Raw genomic sequence first — 14,856 nt, 5'->3', positions numbered from 1 at the left:
TGGGTTTTTTTTAACTCTGATGCAAATAGTCCAAACATGAGAAGAAGAGAGGATCTAAGTGTGTTGTAATCTTCCTTTTACAAATTCTGTGAATTTATCAGTTCCTGAAAATTCATGGTATACAAATTGAAGCTAAGCCTTACCTTCTTTTAAGTTATGCAGGGCATTCAGGTGGTGTCTCACAAATATTGATTAGTCTGAGAGAATTCCAAAACAAGAAAATAAAGCTGGAGGACCTAAAACCTTTTACTGTGTGTAAGTACTATAAGAAATTAGGGTCAGTAATTTGCTTGTCACCATACATCAGGAAGGTTCCAGAACGGAGTCCAGGTAAAGTGGATGGAAGGGAAGAATAATATAATACAGTGAGAACTTACTTGAATCAGATTCCAAAGCAAGTTGCTCCTCACCTTTTGTCGTGGTCTCCCCCTGACCCCTGCCTGCCAGCGTGTGGCTCTGCTGCACCCACATTCCCTCTCTCTCTAAAACAGTTGAGCTCCGGGCGCTAGAACTCTTCCCTTGAGTTTATTGGTATATGTGCTGCTGAAGCGAGCACTTCCCTTGAGTTTATTGGGAAAACCGTGTGTCCAGAGTTGGGTCTTTAGAGGTTTATTTATTTATTTATTTTAAAGATTTTATTTATTTATTTGACAGAGACACAGCGAGAGAGGGAACACAAGCAGGGGAGGTGGGAGAGGGAGAAGCGGGCTTCCGGTGGAGCAGGGAGCCTGATGCGGGGCTCGATCCCAGGACCCTGGGATCATGACCTGAGCCGAAGGCAGACGCTTAAGGACTGAGCCACCCAGGCGCCCCGGTCTTTAGAGGTTTAAAAAAGAAAAGTAAAAACACTCACCCAAAGTTTATGTCATGTTTTGTTTTGTTTTGTTTTTTTCTTTTCTTGGGATGAGTTTGGATGATCTGCATCGGGATTGTATGAACCTTTTGCAAGCCCAGATTAAAAAGCAAGAAATGGAGAGCAAGTTTTTCTTTGGTTTCGGTGTTTTCAATAAATGATCAAAGAGAACTGAGGGGGTTCAATAAATGATCAAAGAGAACAAAATGTGTTCATCTTCTTCTTGTCTTCAACTGATAGTTTATATGCAGTCAAGCAGTTTCAACTCTTACTGGACACAAAGTTATTTTTTAACAGATCAAGTTAAGTAATATAAACTTGTTATTTGTACCTTAAATTTTCTTGCCATCATTTGGGCTGAAATTATGCTGCTTATAGCATTATGTTGGATGGGAGCCAGAAATTCCGCCTTCGGTAAAACTGGAATAATTTGAGAGATTTCATTTTATTTTTTTAAGATTTTATTTATTTATTTGACAGAGAGAGACACAGCAAGAGAGGGAACACGGTAAGGGGAGTGGGAGAGGGAGAAGCAGACTTCCCGCCAAGCAGGGAGCCCAGTGTGGGACTCGATCCCAGGACCCTGGGACCATGCCCTGAGCTGAAGGCAGACGCTTAACGACTGAGCCACCCAGGTGCCCTAATATGAGAGATTTTAATTGAAACTTAAAAAAATTGTTTATGGTAAGAATAACCCACCAGGTTTTATGTTGCCCCCCCCAAAAAATTGCTCACCGCTGATATATTCTTTAGAGAGTAATATTTATGAAAAGTGAATTAATTGGATAACTTCCCTAAGGCAATGGCTTACACACATGATCTCTTGAAATAGGAGAATTTTATGATTCCTTTTGATACTTTTGTGATGTTCTTTGTCCTTTTTAAATCAGAGAGTGAAGCGCAAGTATAAATGTAATCTTGAAGAATGTGCCAGTAACTCATTCTTGTCAAATTGTGAGAGTTACCTTTAAGATAGGTGCAGAGGTTAAGTGTTTTCTCCTTAGTTCTGCTTTACTAGCTACTCATCCTAAAATCGTTCTGGTCTCTAGGTTGGTGAGCAAGTCAGGTGACAGATGAGCCAGGGTTGTTGTGTTAGCTAGAAAGTCAAGTACGGACATGACTTTGTGGTAGAAATCAATAGAGCTCTGTCTGGTTTTATTTTTCCTGACTGATTTGTATGATAAGAATGGTCAAATACCCATCTTGACACGAGCAAGATAAGAACGTAACTGGATTATGTTGTCTTGATGTGCTTGTCATTTGGGGGCAAAGTGACCCCCAGGAAATAAGGATATATCTGAAAGGTAGGGATTATATGTATATGGGGAAAGAAATGGGCACAATGCCATTCTAGAAGCCTGAGTAGGTGGGTTATGTGAGTTTTTTCTCTTCTTTACTACACCCCCCCATTTCTTAACAGTTTGATTGCCTGCCATTTGTTTAATTTCATCTTAATATCTTTAAATGTTCTGTGAATAGATAGCGAGTAATGATGAGAATTTAAATTCTAAGTAAAAATGCTTCTTACTGGCTACCTTAATGTACAGGAAGTTTAGAGTCTAGAATGGCATAAAATAATTACTAAAGGATTAATTTTTGGGGGTAAGAAAAGATCCATTATCCAATTCCTGCTTCATTTACCTCCCTTGCTTGTCTCACACTCAGAAATGCAGAATGCAGGCTTCGTGTTGGCAGGTCTTGCCTCTCTACGTTGTTTGCTTCTGTGTCTTCAGTGTATGGCACAAAATAGGTGCCCAATAAAAAGTTCTGGAATAAATGAATATATGGATGAGCCAGTATGCTGCTGCATAGGGTTTTAACCTACTGCAGGCCTTTAAAGAAGCCTGTGCCTTTCCCTTGCCCATTTTGCCCAATGCTGGTAAAGTGCAGGAGGGGAAGCCCGAGTGGCAAGCTGAAGGAGTGGCCCAGCTAGCACCACATCAGAGTCACATCATACAGTCCCCTCACGCAGTCCCCTCAGAGTCACCTCACACAGTCCCCTCACGCAGTCTCCTCAGAGTCACCTCACACAGTCCCCTCACGCAGTCCCCTCAGAGTCACCTCACACAGTCCTCTCACGCAGTCCCCTCAGAGTCACCTCACACAGTCCTCTCACGCAGTCCCCTCAGAGTCACCTCACACAGTCCCCTCACGCAGTCCCCTGAGTCCCCTCACACCATCCCCTCATGCAGTCCCCTCATGCTGTCACCTCAGAGTTGTCTCATGCAGTCCTCCCCATGCAGTCACCTCACACAGTCCCTTCACACAGTCACCTCAGAGTTACTACTCAGCCCCTCACGCAGTCCCCTCACACAGTCACCTGAGTCACCTCACACAGTTCCCTCATGCAGTCACCTGAGAGTCACTTCACACAGTCCCCTCACGCAGTTCCCTCATGCAGTCACCTCAGAGTCACTTCACACAGTCCCCTCACACACACCCCTAGCTCTGTCATCCGTGACTGCAGGAAGGCAAACAGTGGAAGTGCAAACTTAGGGAGACCCTGAAGGAGCTTACCCCTGCTCTTATTTCTGGCTTTGTGTGCCTGACTCCTCAAAGGAAGAAATGAGGGTTATAAGAGAGTCCTTCCAGCAGTTTAATAACTTGATCATACATATGAAATCTGAAACTTGGTTGCTACATGTTGAAGAAAACAAAGCAAGAAGCCCAGCCGGTGTTTTCGTTTTTTAAAGGTTTGTAGCACAGTGTTTGAAGTAGGTATATCACTCTCTACTCCACATGTGACCATGTGTCAGGCAGTTATGTTTTTGCTTCAGTTTTATTGAACTGTATTTCCTATAAGAAAAGTGTTTGCTGTTTCCTCTCCGGTACAAGGAGCAACAGTGGGCAGGTGGGGAGAGGGTCAGCCTGGAAGGAGCGAGACACCATAGGTGCGCCACATGGCTGGCTGTGGAATTTGGGATTGAGGCTGGAGTGGTGGATGTCGGGGCTGTGTGAGGGGTGCACACAGCCAGTGCTGTGGTTTGCTTGGCCATGTCCAGCTGACTGATGGAGAAAGTATTTGGAATGACAAGAAGTGTCACTTCTCAAAGAAGGCATCTGCCAGGCTCCCTGAAGGCTTCCACTGTTCCAGCAGGCAGAATGTGCCCTGGCCCACAGCCGCTGTGAGAACATTCACTTGGGCATTACCTGTGGTAAAGACAGCTCCTGCCAGGGCAGCCCTCTGGGGAAGGTGCTGTGATTACCCCTTGACAGCAGGAAGCCCTGAGGTGCACAGAGCTCTTGGGGGTCTTGCTCTGGGTCACAGAACTAATAAGAGAGAAGGCCAAGATTTTCACTCATTCCCTCAGATTCTCCCACCTGCCTGCTTCCGGTTTTGTAGTCTGCAAGGGGAACTTGACCTTTTGAGAATCTGGAAGCTCTTAATAGGGGAATTCATCTGCATTGGAAAAGAAAGCCCTCCTGCCCCAAGCTCTAAGCATGTTTCCACTCTTCCAGGAGATGAGAAACACTTGCTTCAAGGTCTTCTGTCTAACGACCTGTCATATTCTGTTCAGTTCAGTGAGCATTGAGGAAATGCCTTCTGTATCCCAGCTGGGGATGTGGAGGGGATGAGACAGTGCCCCTGGCACCTCTCCAATTAAAATAATGACTGTAAAGTTGGTTTCTCTGAATTTAGTAAAAACACTTTGTTCCTAACTGAACCATTTAACCACTTTAAGAATGGATATTTCAAATCTGCATTTATCAACTCTCATTTGATCTTTTATCTGCAGCTTGCACTGCCCTGCTCCGGAAACATCAGTAGGGGTTAGGGACCCATGTGACCTTTTCTGGGGGCAAGAGGCATTATGGAAAGATGGGATGAGATTTAAGATGTGTTGAGAGCAGACCACGGAGGCAGAAAGTGCTGGTGCCCAGCCATTTTGTCCTGGGGGACCGGTGCAGAAAGAGATGCTGCAATTGTGAAATTGCCCAGAGTAAGGGAGCAGGCTTAGTCAGTTTTTTTCTTTTCTTCCCCTTGCAAGGCACAGTGTCCTGCTTTGGGTCTGTGACTTCACACAGCTGCTTTCTTCCTTCCAGACCTCGATACAGCATTATAAGGAGGCCACCACCCCCTTATTTTGTGCTTAGCTCTGGCTGCATGTAGCCTGTACCTTGGTAAATTTTCCCTTCTCCAGGATGGAATCTCTATCCTCAGCTTGATGTTACACAAGGAGCCAGTTGCATATTTCTTGAATTCAGATGACCCAATAACCGCTTGGTTCCTACAGCCCTCACTTGGAATGGATAGAAGGAGCAGACAATAATAATGCCACAGTCTAGCCTTTGTTTTCATGGTAGTAGAGAAAATCCTCACAGGAGATGTTTGACTTTTCTTTTCTCATCTCTTCATGTTCTACAGCTTCACCCAGAAATACCCGCCAGTAAAATTTTTATCAGAAAAGGACCGTAAAAGAATTTTGGTAAGTTTGCACATCTGATTAATATTTATAATATCAAGAAGCTGGCTTCTTAAATAGAGGTAGAATTCACATACTGTAAGTCACCCATTCAGAATATATGGCATACTGGTTTATAGTACGTTTACAAAGTCCTACGACAGCACTCCATTCTAATTCCAGAATGTTTTCATCACTCCAGAAAGAAACCCATCCCTGCTGTCAGACATCCTCCTCCCAGCTCCTGGCAATCACTGAAACTACTTTCTGTCTCAGTGCATTTGCCTGTTTTGGACATTTCGATGAATGAAATGATACAATATGTGGTCTTTAATATCTGATTTCTTAAACTTAGAGTAATGTTTCTAAAGTTTACCCATGCTATAACACAAATCAGTACTTCATTCCTGTCTGTTGCTGGATAATATTCCGTATTATGGATGTACCACATTTTGTTTATCCATTTATCAGTTGATGGACATTTGGGGTTGTTTCTACTTGGAGGCCATTGTGCATAACGCTGCTATGAAACATAGGTATACAAATTTTTGTGCAGACATAGTTTTTTGGTTCTCTTGGGTATATACCTAGTGCCCCTGGCTGATGAGACTAATCATGTCCCATTGAATTGTCTTGACACCCTTGTCAAAAATCAGCTGACCATACATGAAAATATTTTTTTCTAGACTCTTAGTAGGTCTGTTCCATTGATCCTGTCTGTCCTTATGCCAGTACCACTGTGTTGGTTACTGTAACTTTATAGTAAGTTTTGAAATTGTGAAGTGTGAGTTCCCCCACTTTGTCTTCTTTTTCAAGATAGTTTTGACTATTCTGGATCTCTTACAGTTCCTGGTGAATTTTAGGATTAGCTCATCAAGTTTGTTTAAAGAAGCCACCTGAGATTTCGATACCACCTTGGATCTGTGGATGAATTGGGGCAGTATTGTCATCTTAATATTGTCTTCCGATCCTTGAACATGGGGTGTCTTTCTATTTATTTAGGTCTTCATTAATTTTTTTAACATTCTTTTTGTAGTTTTCAGAGTGTAAGTTTTACACTTTTGTTAGATTTTTTCTAAAGTGTTTATCCTTTTTGATAGCATAAATGGAATTATTTTTTAGTTTCATTCTTGTATTTTGTATTGCAAGTAAATAGAAACACAATAGATTTTTGTATTTTCTTACACCCTGCAACTTTGCTGAAATCATTGGGTTCTAATAGTTTCAAGGAGATTCCTGAGGATTTTTTATGTACTGTTCAAGATCATGCTGTCTGCAGTTATGGGGGGTTTAACTTCTGCCTTAATAGTATGGATGTTTTCTATTTCACTTCCTTGCCTAATTGTCCTGGCTAGAACCCCAGTACAGGGTTGAATAGAAGTGGGAAGAGCAGACATCCTTGTCTTGTTCCTCATCTTAGGGGAAAGCTTTTAGTCTTTCACCGTGAAGTGTGATGTTAGCTGAGAGGTTGTCATAGATGCCTTCTATCAGGTTGACCAGATTCCCTTTTAGCCCTGGTTTGTTCAGTTTGCAACCGATCTTGCATATCTGGGATAAATCTCTTTTGGTTAATGTATAATCCTTTTTTATATACTGGTGGATTTGATTTGCTAGCATTTTGCTGAGGATTTTTATGTCTGTATTTATGAGAGATCTTGGTCTATAATTTTCCTTTCTTATGATGTCTTTTGCCGCTTTTGGTAGGTATAAGGTTAATAATACTGACCCCATAGGATAAGTGGGAAAGTGTTCCCTCCTCTTCTATTTTTTAAGGTGAATTTCTGACAATTTGGTATTAATTCTTACTGAAGTGTTTGGTGAAATTCACCACAGAAGTTATCTGGGCTTAAGCTTTTTTTGTTAATTTTTTTAACATTGCTAATTCAATCTCTTGTTATAGATCTATTTAGATTTTCCATCTCTTCTTGAGTTATTTTGGTAGTTTGTATCTTTCTAGAAATTACATTGTTTTAGCTGCCTACCCTAAGTTTTGGTGTGCTGTTTCTTCATTGTCACCCATTTCAAAGTATTTTCTAATTTTCTTCGTAAGTTTTTCTTTGACCCTGTAGTCATCTGCCAGTGTGCTGGTTAATTTCTGCGTACTTGTGAATTTCTCAGATTTCTTTGTTATTGATCTAATTTCATTCCACTGTAGTCAGAGAACTTACATTGTATGATTCAATTCCTTTTAAATTTAAGGCTTATTTTATGGCCTAGGATATGGTCTATGCTAGATAATATTTCATGTACTCTTTTTTTTTCTTTTTTTTGAAGATTTTATTTTTGAGTAATCTTAACACCCAGTGTGGGGCTTGAACTCACAACCCTGAGATTAAGAGTCTCATGCTCCACCAGCTGAGCCAGCCAGGCACCCCTCATGTGCTCTTACAGGGACTGTGTATTGTGCTGTTGTTGAGTGTTCTATAGAAATCTGTTGGGTCTAGCTGGATTACAGTGTTTTTCAAGTCCTTCATTTCCTTGTTAATTTTCTGTATAGTTCTGTCCATTATTGGGAGTGAGGTGTTGATGCCTCCAGTTATTGTTGAAATCTCTAGTTCTTCCTTCAGTTCTTTCAACTTTTGCTTTGTATATTTTGGGTCTCTGTTAGGTATATAAATGTTTATAACTGTTACTTGATGCATTGACCCTTTTGTCATTATAAGATGCCTCTCTTTATCTATTAACATTTTTTTTGTTTTAAAGTTTATTTTGTCTGATATCATAGCCACTCCAGCTTTCTTATTGTTTTTGTGCTATGTGTTATACTTTTTTACATTCAACACATTGTATCATCCAGTCTTCACTGTGTTCCCTTAAGAGTTTATATGGTTGGACCTTGTTTTGTTTTATTTGTTTCCAGTTTGGCAGTTGCTGCCTTTTGGGTGGTTGGCTTAATCCATTCACACTTAATGTTATTACCGACATAGTTGGCTTTATAATTGCCATTTTATTTTGTGTTTCTGGTATACCTCATATCTTTTTTGTTCCTCTGGTCTTCCATTGTTCTTTTCTTATGCATTAAGTAAACCTTTTCTTATGTGACATTTGAATTCCTTTAATTATTTTTTACTGTATTTTAAAAATTCATTTTGTTGCTATTTATTCTAGTGCTTACCATCTACATTTTAACCTAGGATACTCTAGCTTTATACTGAGTTCCAGTGAGATATAGAAATGCCATTCCTACATAGTTCTGTTACCCAACCCTTCCTGTGATATTTCTATGAATTTTATATATTACTTTAATCCAAGTTACAAACTCCACAATACATTGTTATAATCATTTTATAATTTTTAAATTTTAAATTTTATCTTTTTTTAAATTATTTTTTTTTTGGAAAAGATTTTATTTATTTATTTGACAGAGAGATAGAGAGCACAAGTAGGCAGAGTGGCAGGCAGAGGGAGAGGGGGAAACAGGCTCTCCGCTGAGCAGGGAGCCCGATGTGGGGCTCGATCCCAGGACTCTGGGATCATGACCTAAGCCGAAGGCAGCTGCCCAACCGACTGAGCCACCCAGGTGCCCCTAAATTTTATATCTTTTAAATAAGGTGAGGGAATAAAGGAGAGTAAAGATGTATTTACAGAATTTGTTACATCATCCTTTTCATTACCCTGTCTAGTTTCCTTCATTTGTTCCTGTGGGTTTGAGTAAACTTTTGATGTCATTGCCTTACAGCAATACAACTCTCATCTACCCTCGTCATGCTATTGTTGTCAAATATATTTCTATAGTTTACAGGGAAAATAGTACAGTAATATGCATATTATTTTATCCAGTTATTTTGCTGTGGTGGTGATGGTGGTAAAATATACATAACACAATTTATCATCGTATCATTTAAGTATATAGTTGTGTGGTTTTAAGTATGTTCACATTGTTGTGCTATACAATTTGGTCTTTAAATCGATTAAGAGTAGAAAGGAGAGAGTGTCATTACATTGTCTTTTATAATTACCTAATTACTCTATTTGTTCCTCCCTCTTTTGTTTCCTGTGTGGGAAATGCTGCCTGGCATCATTTACTTTCAGCCTGAAGAACATCTTTTAGTATTTCTTGTATGGCGGGCCTGCTGGCAATGAGTACTCTCATTTTTTGTTTATCTATTTTTGTTTTTCAGTTTTAGAAGTTTGGGTTGTATATGAAATTCTTGGCTGACAGTTTTCTTTCTTTTCTCTTCTTTGAATGTGTTGCTCCACTGCTTCCTCCACTAGCTGTGATAGAGAATAGGCTGTTAGTCGTGTCCGGGGTCCCTTGTATGTGAGGAGTCCTTTTCTTTATCTTCTGTCTACTTTCCACCAGCTGCTGTCACAGTTGCCAGCTCAGTAGCTTAAAACAACGGAAACGGAAACTCTCCCACTACTGGAAGCTAGAATTCTGATGTCAGGGTGTTGGCAGGGCCGTGCTGTCTGAAGTTTCTAGGAGGAAATCTGTTTCACGCCTTTCTCTTAGCTTCTGGTGTTGCCACTAGTCCCGGATTCCTTGTCTTCTTGACACATCCATCCAGTCTTTGCGGCCATCATCACCTACTGGATTCAGGGTTTACCCTACTCCAGTATGACCAGATCTCAACTGATTACATCTGCAGTCACCCTATTTCCAAATAAGGTCATGTTCTGAGATTCTAAGAAGGATATAAATTTTGTAGGGCAGTATTTAACCCAGAACAACTGCTTCCAGAATTTTATCTTTGTCTCTGATTTTCAGCATTTTTAGTATGATCTGACTACATGCATCTGTTTGTGTTTGCATTTATCCTGCTTGGATGGAGTTTGGTCAGCTCCTTGAATGTGTAGATTCATGTGTTTTGTGAGTCTGCAGAAGTTTTCAGCCATTATTTCTTTGAATATTTTTTTTCTATTCCTCCCTTTCTTCCTTTCTGGTGCTCCCATTATATGCATGTTCTTGTGTTCATTGGTGCCTCATACCAGTCTGAGGCGATTCACTTTCTTTCTTCTCTCTGCTCTTCAGGTTGCATAAACTCTCTCGATTCATTTTCAGGTTTGCTTGCTTCTGCCAGATCCAATCAGTTGTTGACTCTCTGTCGTGAGTTTTTCTCTTGTCATCCTCCCAGTTTCCATTTGTTTCTGTGTTGTAATTGTTCTCTTTTTAGTCTCTGTTTACTTCTTTAAGCGTGGTTTCCTCCCATTCTTGTGAACTTGTTTATGCTCCCTGACTTGAGGACTGTTGAATGGGAGAACCGGGCCCTAACACAGGCAGTTTTTGTCGCCTGGTGGTTTTCCCTGGCTCTGGGTCCCACATTCCTTTTCCTTTCCGTGTCTCAAAGTCTTTTGTAGAGAACTGGGTATTTTAGGTAGTGTATTGTAGCAGCTCTGGGTACCGTTCTCCCCTTTCTCCAAGCCTTGTTTTATTTTTTCGAGTTTATTTACTTGCTTAGTGACTTGGCTGGTCTCTTTCAGTGATGTCTGCTCCCCTGGAGTATGGGACTCTCTGATGGCCCCTGCTCGGAGGCCGCAGCCTTGGGGATGGATGCAGTGTTGGATGGCGGTGACCATCTCTTAGCCTGATTGCTCTGTTAAGCTGTCTGCCTTGTGTGGTATCACACTAACCGTTAGGCTCCAGTAATTGCTAGTTGAGCAAACTGTGCTTTGATCAGTGCTTTGCATTATAAATTGCTCCTCAGCCTGATTCCGTTACATTCTGGTCCCTTTGCAGAGGTAGATTTTTAGGCCAGTCTTTGAGGTTTGCCCTGACCCCAAGAGGAGTTTTAGGCGTGTCTTTCCCTGGCTCTCTCTACCAAACTAGCGGTCCTGTGACTAAGCTTGTTCTCATAGAGCTACGAGGCTCTTTTCTGTTGCTCACCACTGAAATCTCCATGGTTTTTGAGACAGCCTTTATGCTTGAACTTTCCCCATTTCTCTTACAAATTCAGTCTAGCTCTCTGAGGAGAGCTTTGGAGCTCTTGTGTTTTTATTGACTGCCTCTGCCCCCAGGGGAGAATCTCTGAGCCAGTACTGTGGAGCTGGAGGAGGGAGTGACATTCCTGCTTACAGGCAGGGGGCTGGCAGGAGCAATACCCCTGGTCTTCTTGCCTTGCCTCTCTGGGCATGGAATCCACTCCGTGAGTGAGCTGGGGCAAGGGTGACCACAATCCCATTAGTCTGTCACAGCTTGCCATCCCTGGAGTAGAGCCTCTGCCGCATGAGTGGGAGCTGGAGGAGCAAGGTCTCTCTTAACCACTTGGCTCACGCCTCAGGAATTGAACCTGTGCAGCTCACAGCTGGGGGAAATGAAAAATGTGGGTGGCCTGCCTTTCCTGGTGAGATACCCGGAGCGCCATTGTTCTGGCCACACCAGCACCCACTCTGAACTATGAGGGGGAATGGTGGAAGGTGGGAGTGGGCCATGGCCCATGTGTCACTGAGTCTCTCTGTTCTTACTGAATTTTTGTAGATTTTCTTGAATAAATGTTTCTTCATTTGCTGTATACCCTTAGGACAATTTCCAGAGACTTTAAATGGCTAGGTTTTTGAATTCTCACCAGTTACAGTTCTTTTGCTGGGGACAGGTCTGTGGAGCACCTCACCTTGCCATTCTGTAAGAAATGTCTTATCTGTGACTTTGATATGTAAATGGTTGGTACACAAGGTGGTTTTTTGTTCTTTTACCTGTTATCTAGGCTGTAGGACTATGTATCCCAAACACCAGAGTAATAGTCTTGAATCAATATTAAACTGTGTTCAACCATAATCTCCCTTTTCTTCTGGAAGTTATAGAAAACCTCTCGCCTTTTTAGTTGGTTTACATAAATCTCACCCTGAGCAGATTCTTAACATCTCATATACTTGTACACCTATCTTTTGGGGTTCGTTCTTTCTTTCTTTTTTTTTTAATGTTTTATTTATTTATTTGTCAGAGAGCACAAGCAGGGGGAGCGGCAGGCAGAGGGAGAGGGAGAAGCAGGCTCCCCGCTGAGCAGGGAGCCCGACGCGGGGCTCGAGCCCAGGACCCCGGGATCATGAGCCGAGCCAAAGGCAGATGCTTAACCAACGGAGCCACCCAGGTGCCCCCTTTTGGGGTTATTTCTACCATATCAAAAATGCGTCAGCATTTAAGCATGAATTGAGAAATATATCCGTGTCTTCAGCAGCAGAGAAAAGTTAATTTTCCAATATTTCTGCTGCCACATGTCGGAGTGATCAGAATATTTGATGCCCTCCACTAACATACGAAGCCTGCACAGTCTTTGCAAGGGTTATTATTATATTCACGTGGGATGATCTTCCCGTCGATGCTGAGTATTACCAAATTTTTTTCACTTTTCACATAACCACAATAAATGGGCTGAATGTCCTTCACCCCTCTGCCGTCGCATAGGTTAATCCACATTTCAGAGTCATCTGGTGCCATGTTGTTGCTAAAACCCAAAGCCTTTTCAGTGATTGTGGAAGCCTTGGCACAAAGAAGAGGTTTGTCAGAAAGCCATTCCTCTTGCAGACTTACCAAGCAGCTTGAGTTTGAATGCTGCCCTTGAACTGGACCAGGTTCGCTGCCTGTGAGCTCCTCAAGAGCCGGAAGTACAAGCAGTTGAGATGAGCTCCTAACGGCAGAGCCATGCAAAGCTGTGTGGCGTCCGTTCAGTTCCACTGGAAGAGGTTGCCTGTCCTTTCATCCTACTCTCTCGTTGGGGGCTTAGCTCCTTGTTACTCACAGGGTATCCCTGGGTTTGGCGATTCGTTTTTCCTGGGGGAGCTTGTAAGTGATGAGATTCTGCCAGTTTTGTTTCTGTTTGAAATGCTTGCCTAATGGGCTGAAATTGATTAGGGAGAGACACTGTATAACCACCCAGCTATGTTACATAAATCTTTAAGTATTTTTGATAGAAAGGACTTACTCAAGAAAAACAGTTCAAATGCGTTTCAAAGTATGGTATTTTTTTTTTAAGATTTTATTTATTTATTTGACAGAGAGAGACACAGCGAGAGGGAACACAAGCAGGGGGAGTGGGAGAGGGCGAAGCAGGCTTCCCGCCGAGCAGGGAGCCCTGTGCAGGGCTCGATCCCAGGACCCTGGGGTCATGACCTGAGCCGAAGGCAGATGTCTCAAGCAAGGCTAAGGTGCTTCCAGCAAGTTTATGTCACCACTTAAAACTAGTGAAATGTTGGAGGCATCAATTTAGTACATTGCGTTTCTGCTAGCTCTGAGTCGTCGCTCAGTTATTTTAGGTGTGGAGATAAAATCTGTAGCATGCCACAGAACATCTTAGTTTAAGAAACATTTGCATATAGATACAGAGTTACATTTAAAAAAGGTTAAATTTCTTTGAAAAGAGATGTAATTTTTCTGACTTATGAACTGTGGAAGGCTTGGGAAAATGCAGTGATATGAAGGCTATTTCAAATAAAATGAATTTTCATTCCTCGAGTTAAGCACTAATAGAGCTAGGTTTGGAATTCATGTGTTTTTCCTGAAAATTCTGTTTTTAAGTCATCATTCAGGTATACAGGTGAGATGTAGGATAATGGTGCTAAGGATAAAACGTGAACCAGACAAATCTACAGGTAGTGGAGAGAATATGAAATTAGGAAGACTTCGAGCTTATTCTTTCATCACTGGTGATCTGGGGATCGTGGTCAGAGACTCAGTTCCCCTGGGTGTCCATTTCCTTTATTTATTTATTTATTAAATTTTATTTTATTATGTTGTGTTAGTCACCATACAGTACATCATTAGTTTCTGATGTAGTGATCCACGATTCATTGTTTTCGTATAACACCCAGTGCTCCATGCAGTACGTGCCCTCCTTAATACCCATCACCGGGCTAACCCATCCCCCCTCCCCGCTCCCCTCTAGAACCCTCAGTTTGTTTCTCAGAGTCCATAGTCTCTCATGGTTCATCGCTCCCTCTGATTTCCCCCCCTTCATTTTTCCCTTCCTTCTCCTAATGTCTTCCATGCTGTTCCTTATGTTCCACAAATAAGTGAAACCATATGATAACTGACTTTCTCTGCTTGACTTACTTCACTTAGCGTAATCTCCTCCAGTCCCATCCATGTTGATGTAGAAGTTGGGTATTCGTCCTTTCTGATGGCTGAGTAATATTCCATTGTATATATGGACCACATCTTCTTTATCCATTCATCTGTTGAAGGGCATCTCAGCTCTTTCCACAGTTCAACTATTGCAGACATTGCTGCTATGAACATTGGGGTGCATATGGCCCTTCTTTTCACTACATCTGTGTCTTCAGGGTAAATACCCAGGAGTGCAATTGCTGGGTCATAGGGTAGCTCTCTTTGTAATTTTTTGAGGCACCTCCACACTGTGTTCCAAAGTGGCTGTACCAACTTGCATTCCCACCGTGTAAGAAGGTTCCCCTTTCTCCACAACCTCTCCAACATTTGTTGTTTCTTGCCTTGTCAATTTTTGCCATTCTAACTTGTGTAAGGTGGTATCTCAGTGTGGTTCTGATTTGAATTTCCCTGATGGCTAATGATGATGAACAGTTTTTCATGTGTCTGTTTGCCATTTGTATGTCTTCTTTGGAGAAGTATCTGTTCATGTCTTCTGCCCATTTTTTGACTTATTTGTTTTTTGAGTGTTGAGTCTGAGAAGTTCTTTATAGATCTCGGATACC

At 41.8% G+C, this 14,856-nt stretch overlaps 1 protein-coding gene across 2 annotated transcripts in view; it reads left to right on the top strand.

Annotated features, from left to right (window-relative positions):
- The window catches only part of UXS1 (UDP-glucuronate decarboxylase 1), a 96,946-nt gene that overhangs the window by 30,903 nt on the left and 51,187 nt on the right, over positions 1 to 14,856 (top strand). For both annotated transcript variants that reach the window (XM_027623556.2, XM_027623557.2), the window contains exon 5: positions 5,220 to 5,280. In XM_027623556.2, the coding sequence (XP_027479357.1) occupies positions 5,220 to 5,280 (61 nt within the window). The remainder of the gene's footprint in view (positions 1 to 5,219; positions 5,281 to 14,856) is intronic.

This window comes from Zalophus californianus, chromosome 8 (assembly GCF_009762305.2).
Source record: "Zalophus californianus isolate mZalCal1 chromosome 8, mZalCal1.pri.v2, whole genome shotgun sequence".
Classification (NCBI taxonomy): Eukaryota; Metazoa; Chordata; class Mammalia; order Carnivora; family Otariidae; genus Zalophus; species Zalophus californianus.
Note: the sequence above shows the minus strand (reverse complement) of the source record. Positions and strands in the feature narration are given on the sequence as shown.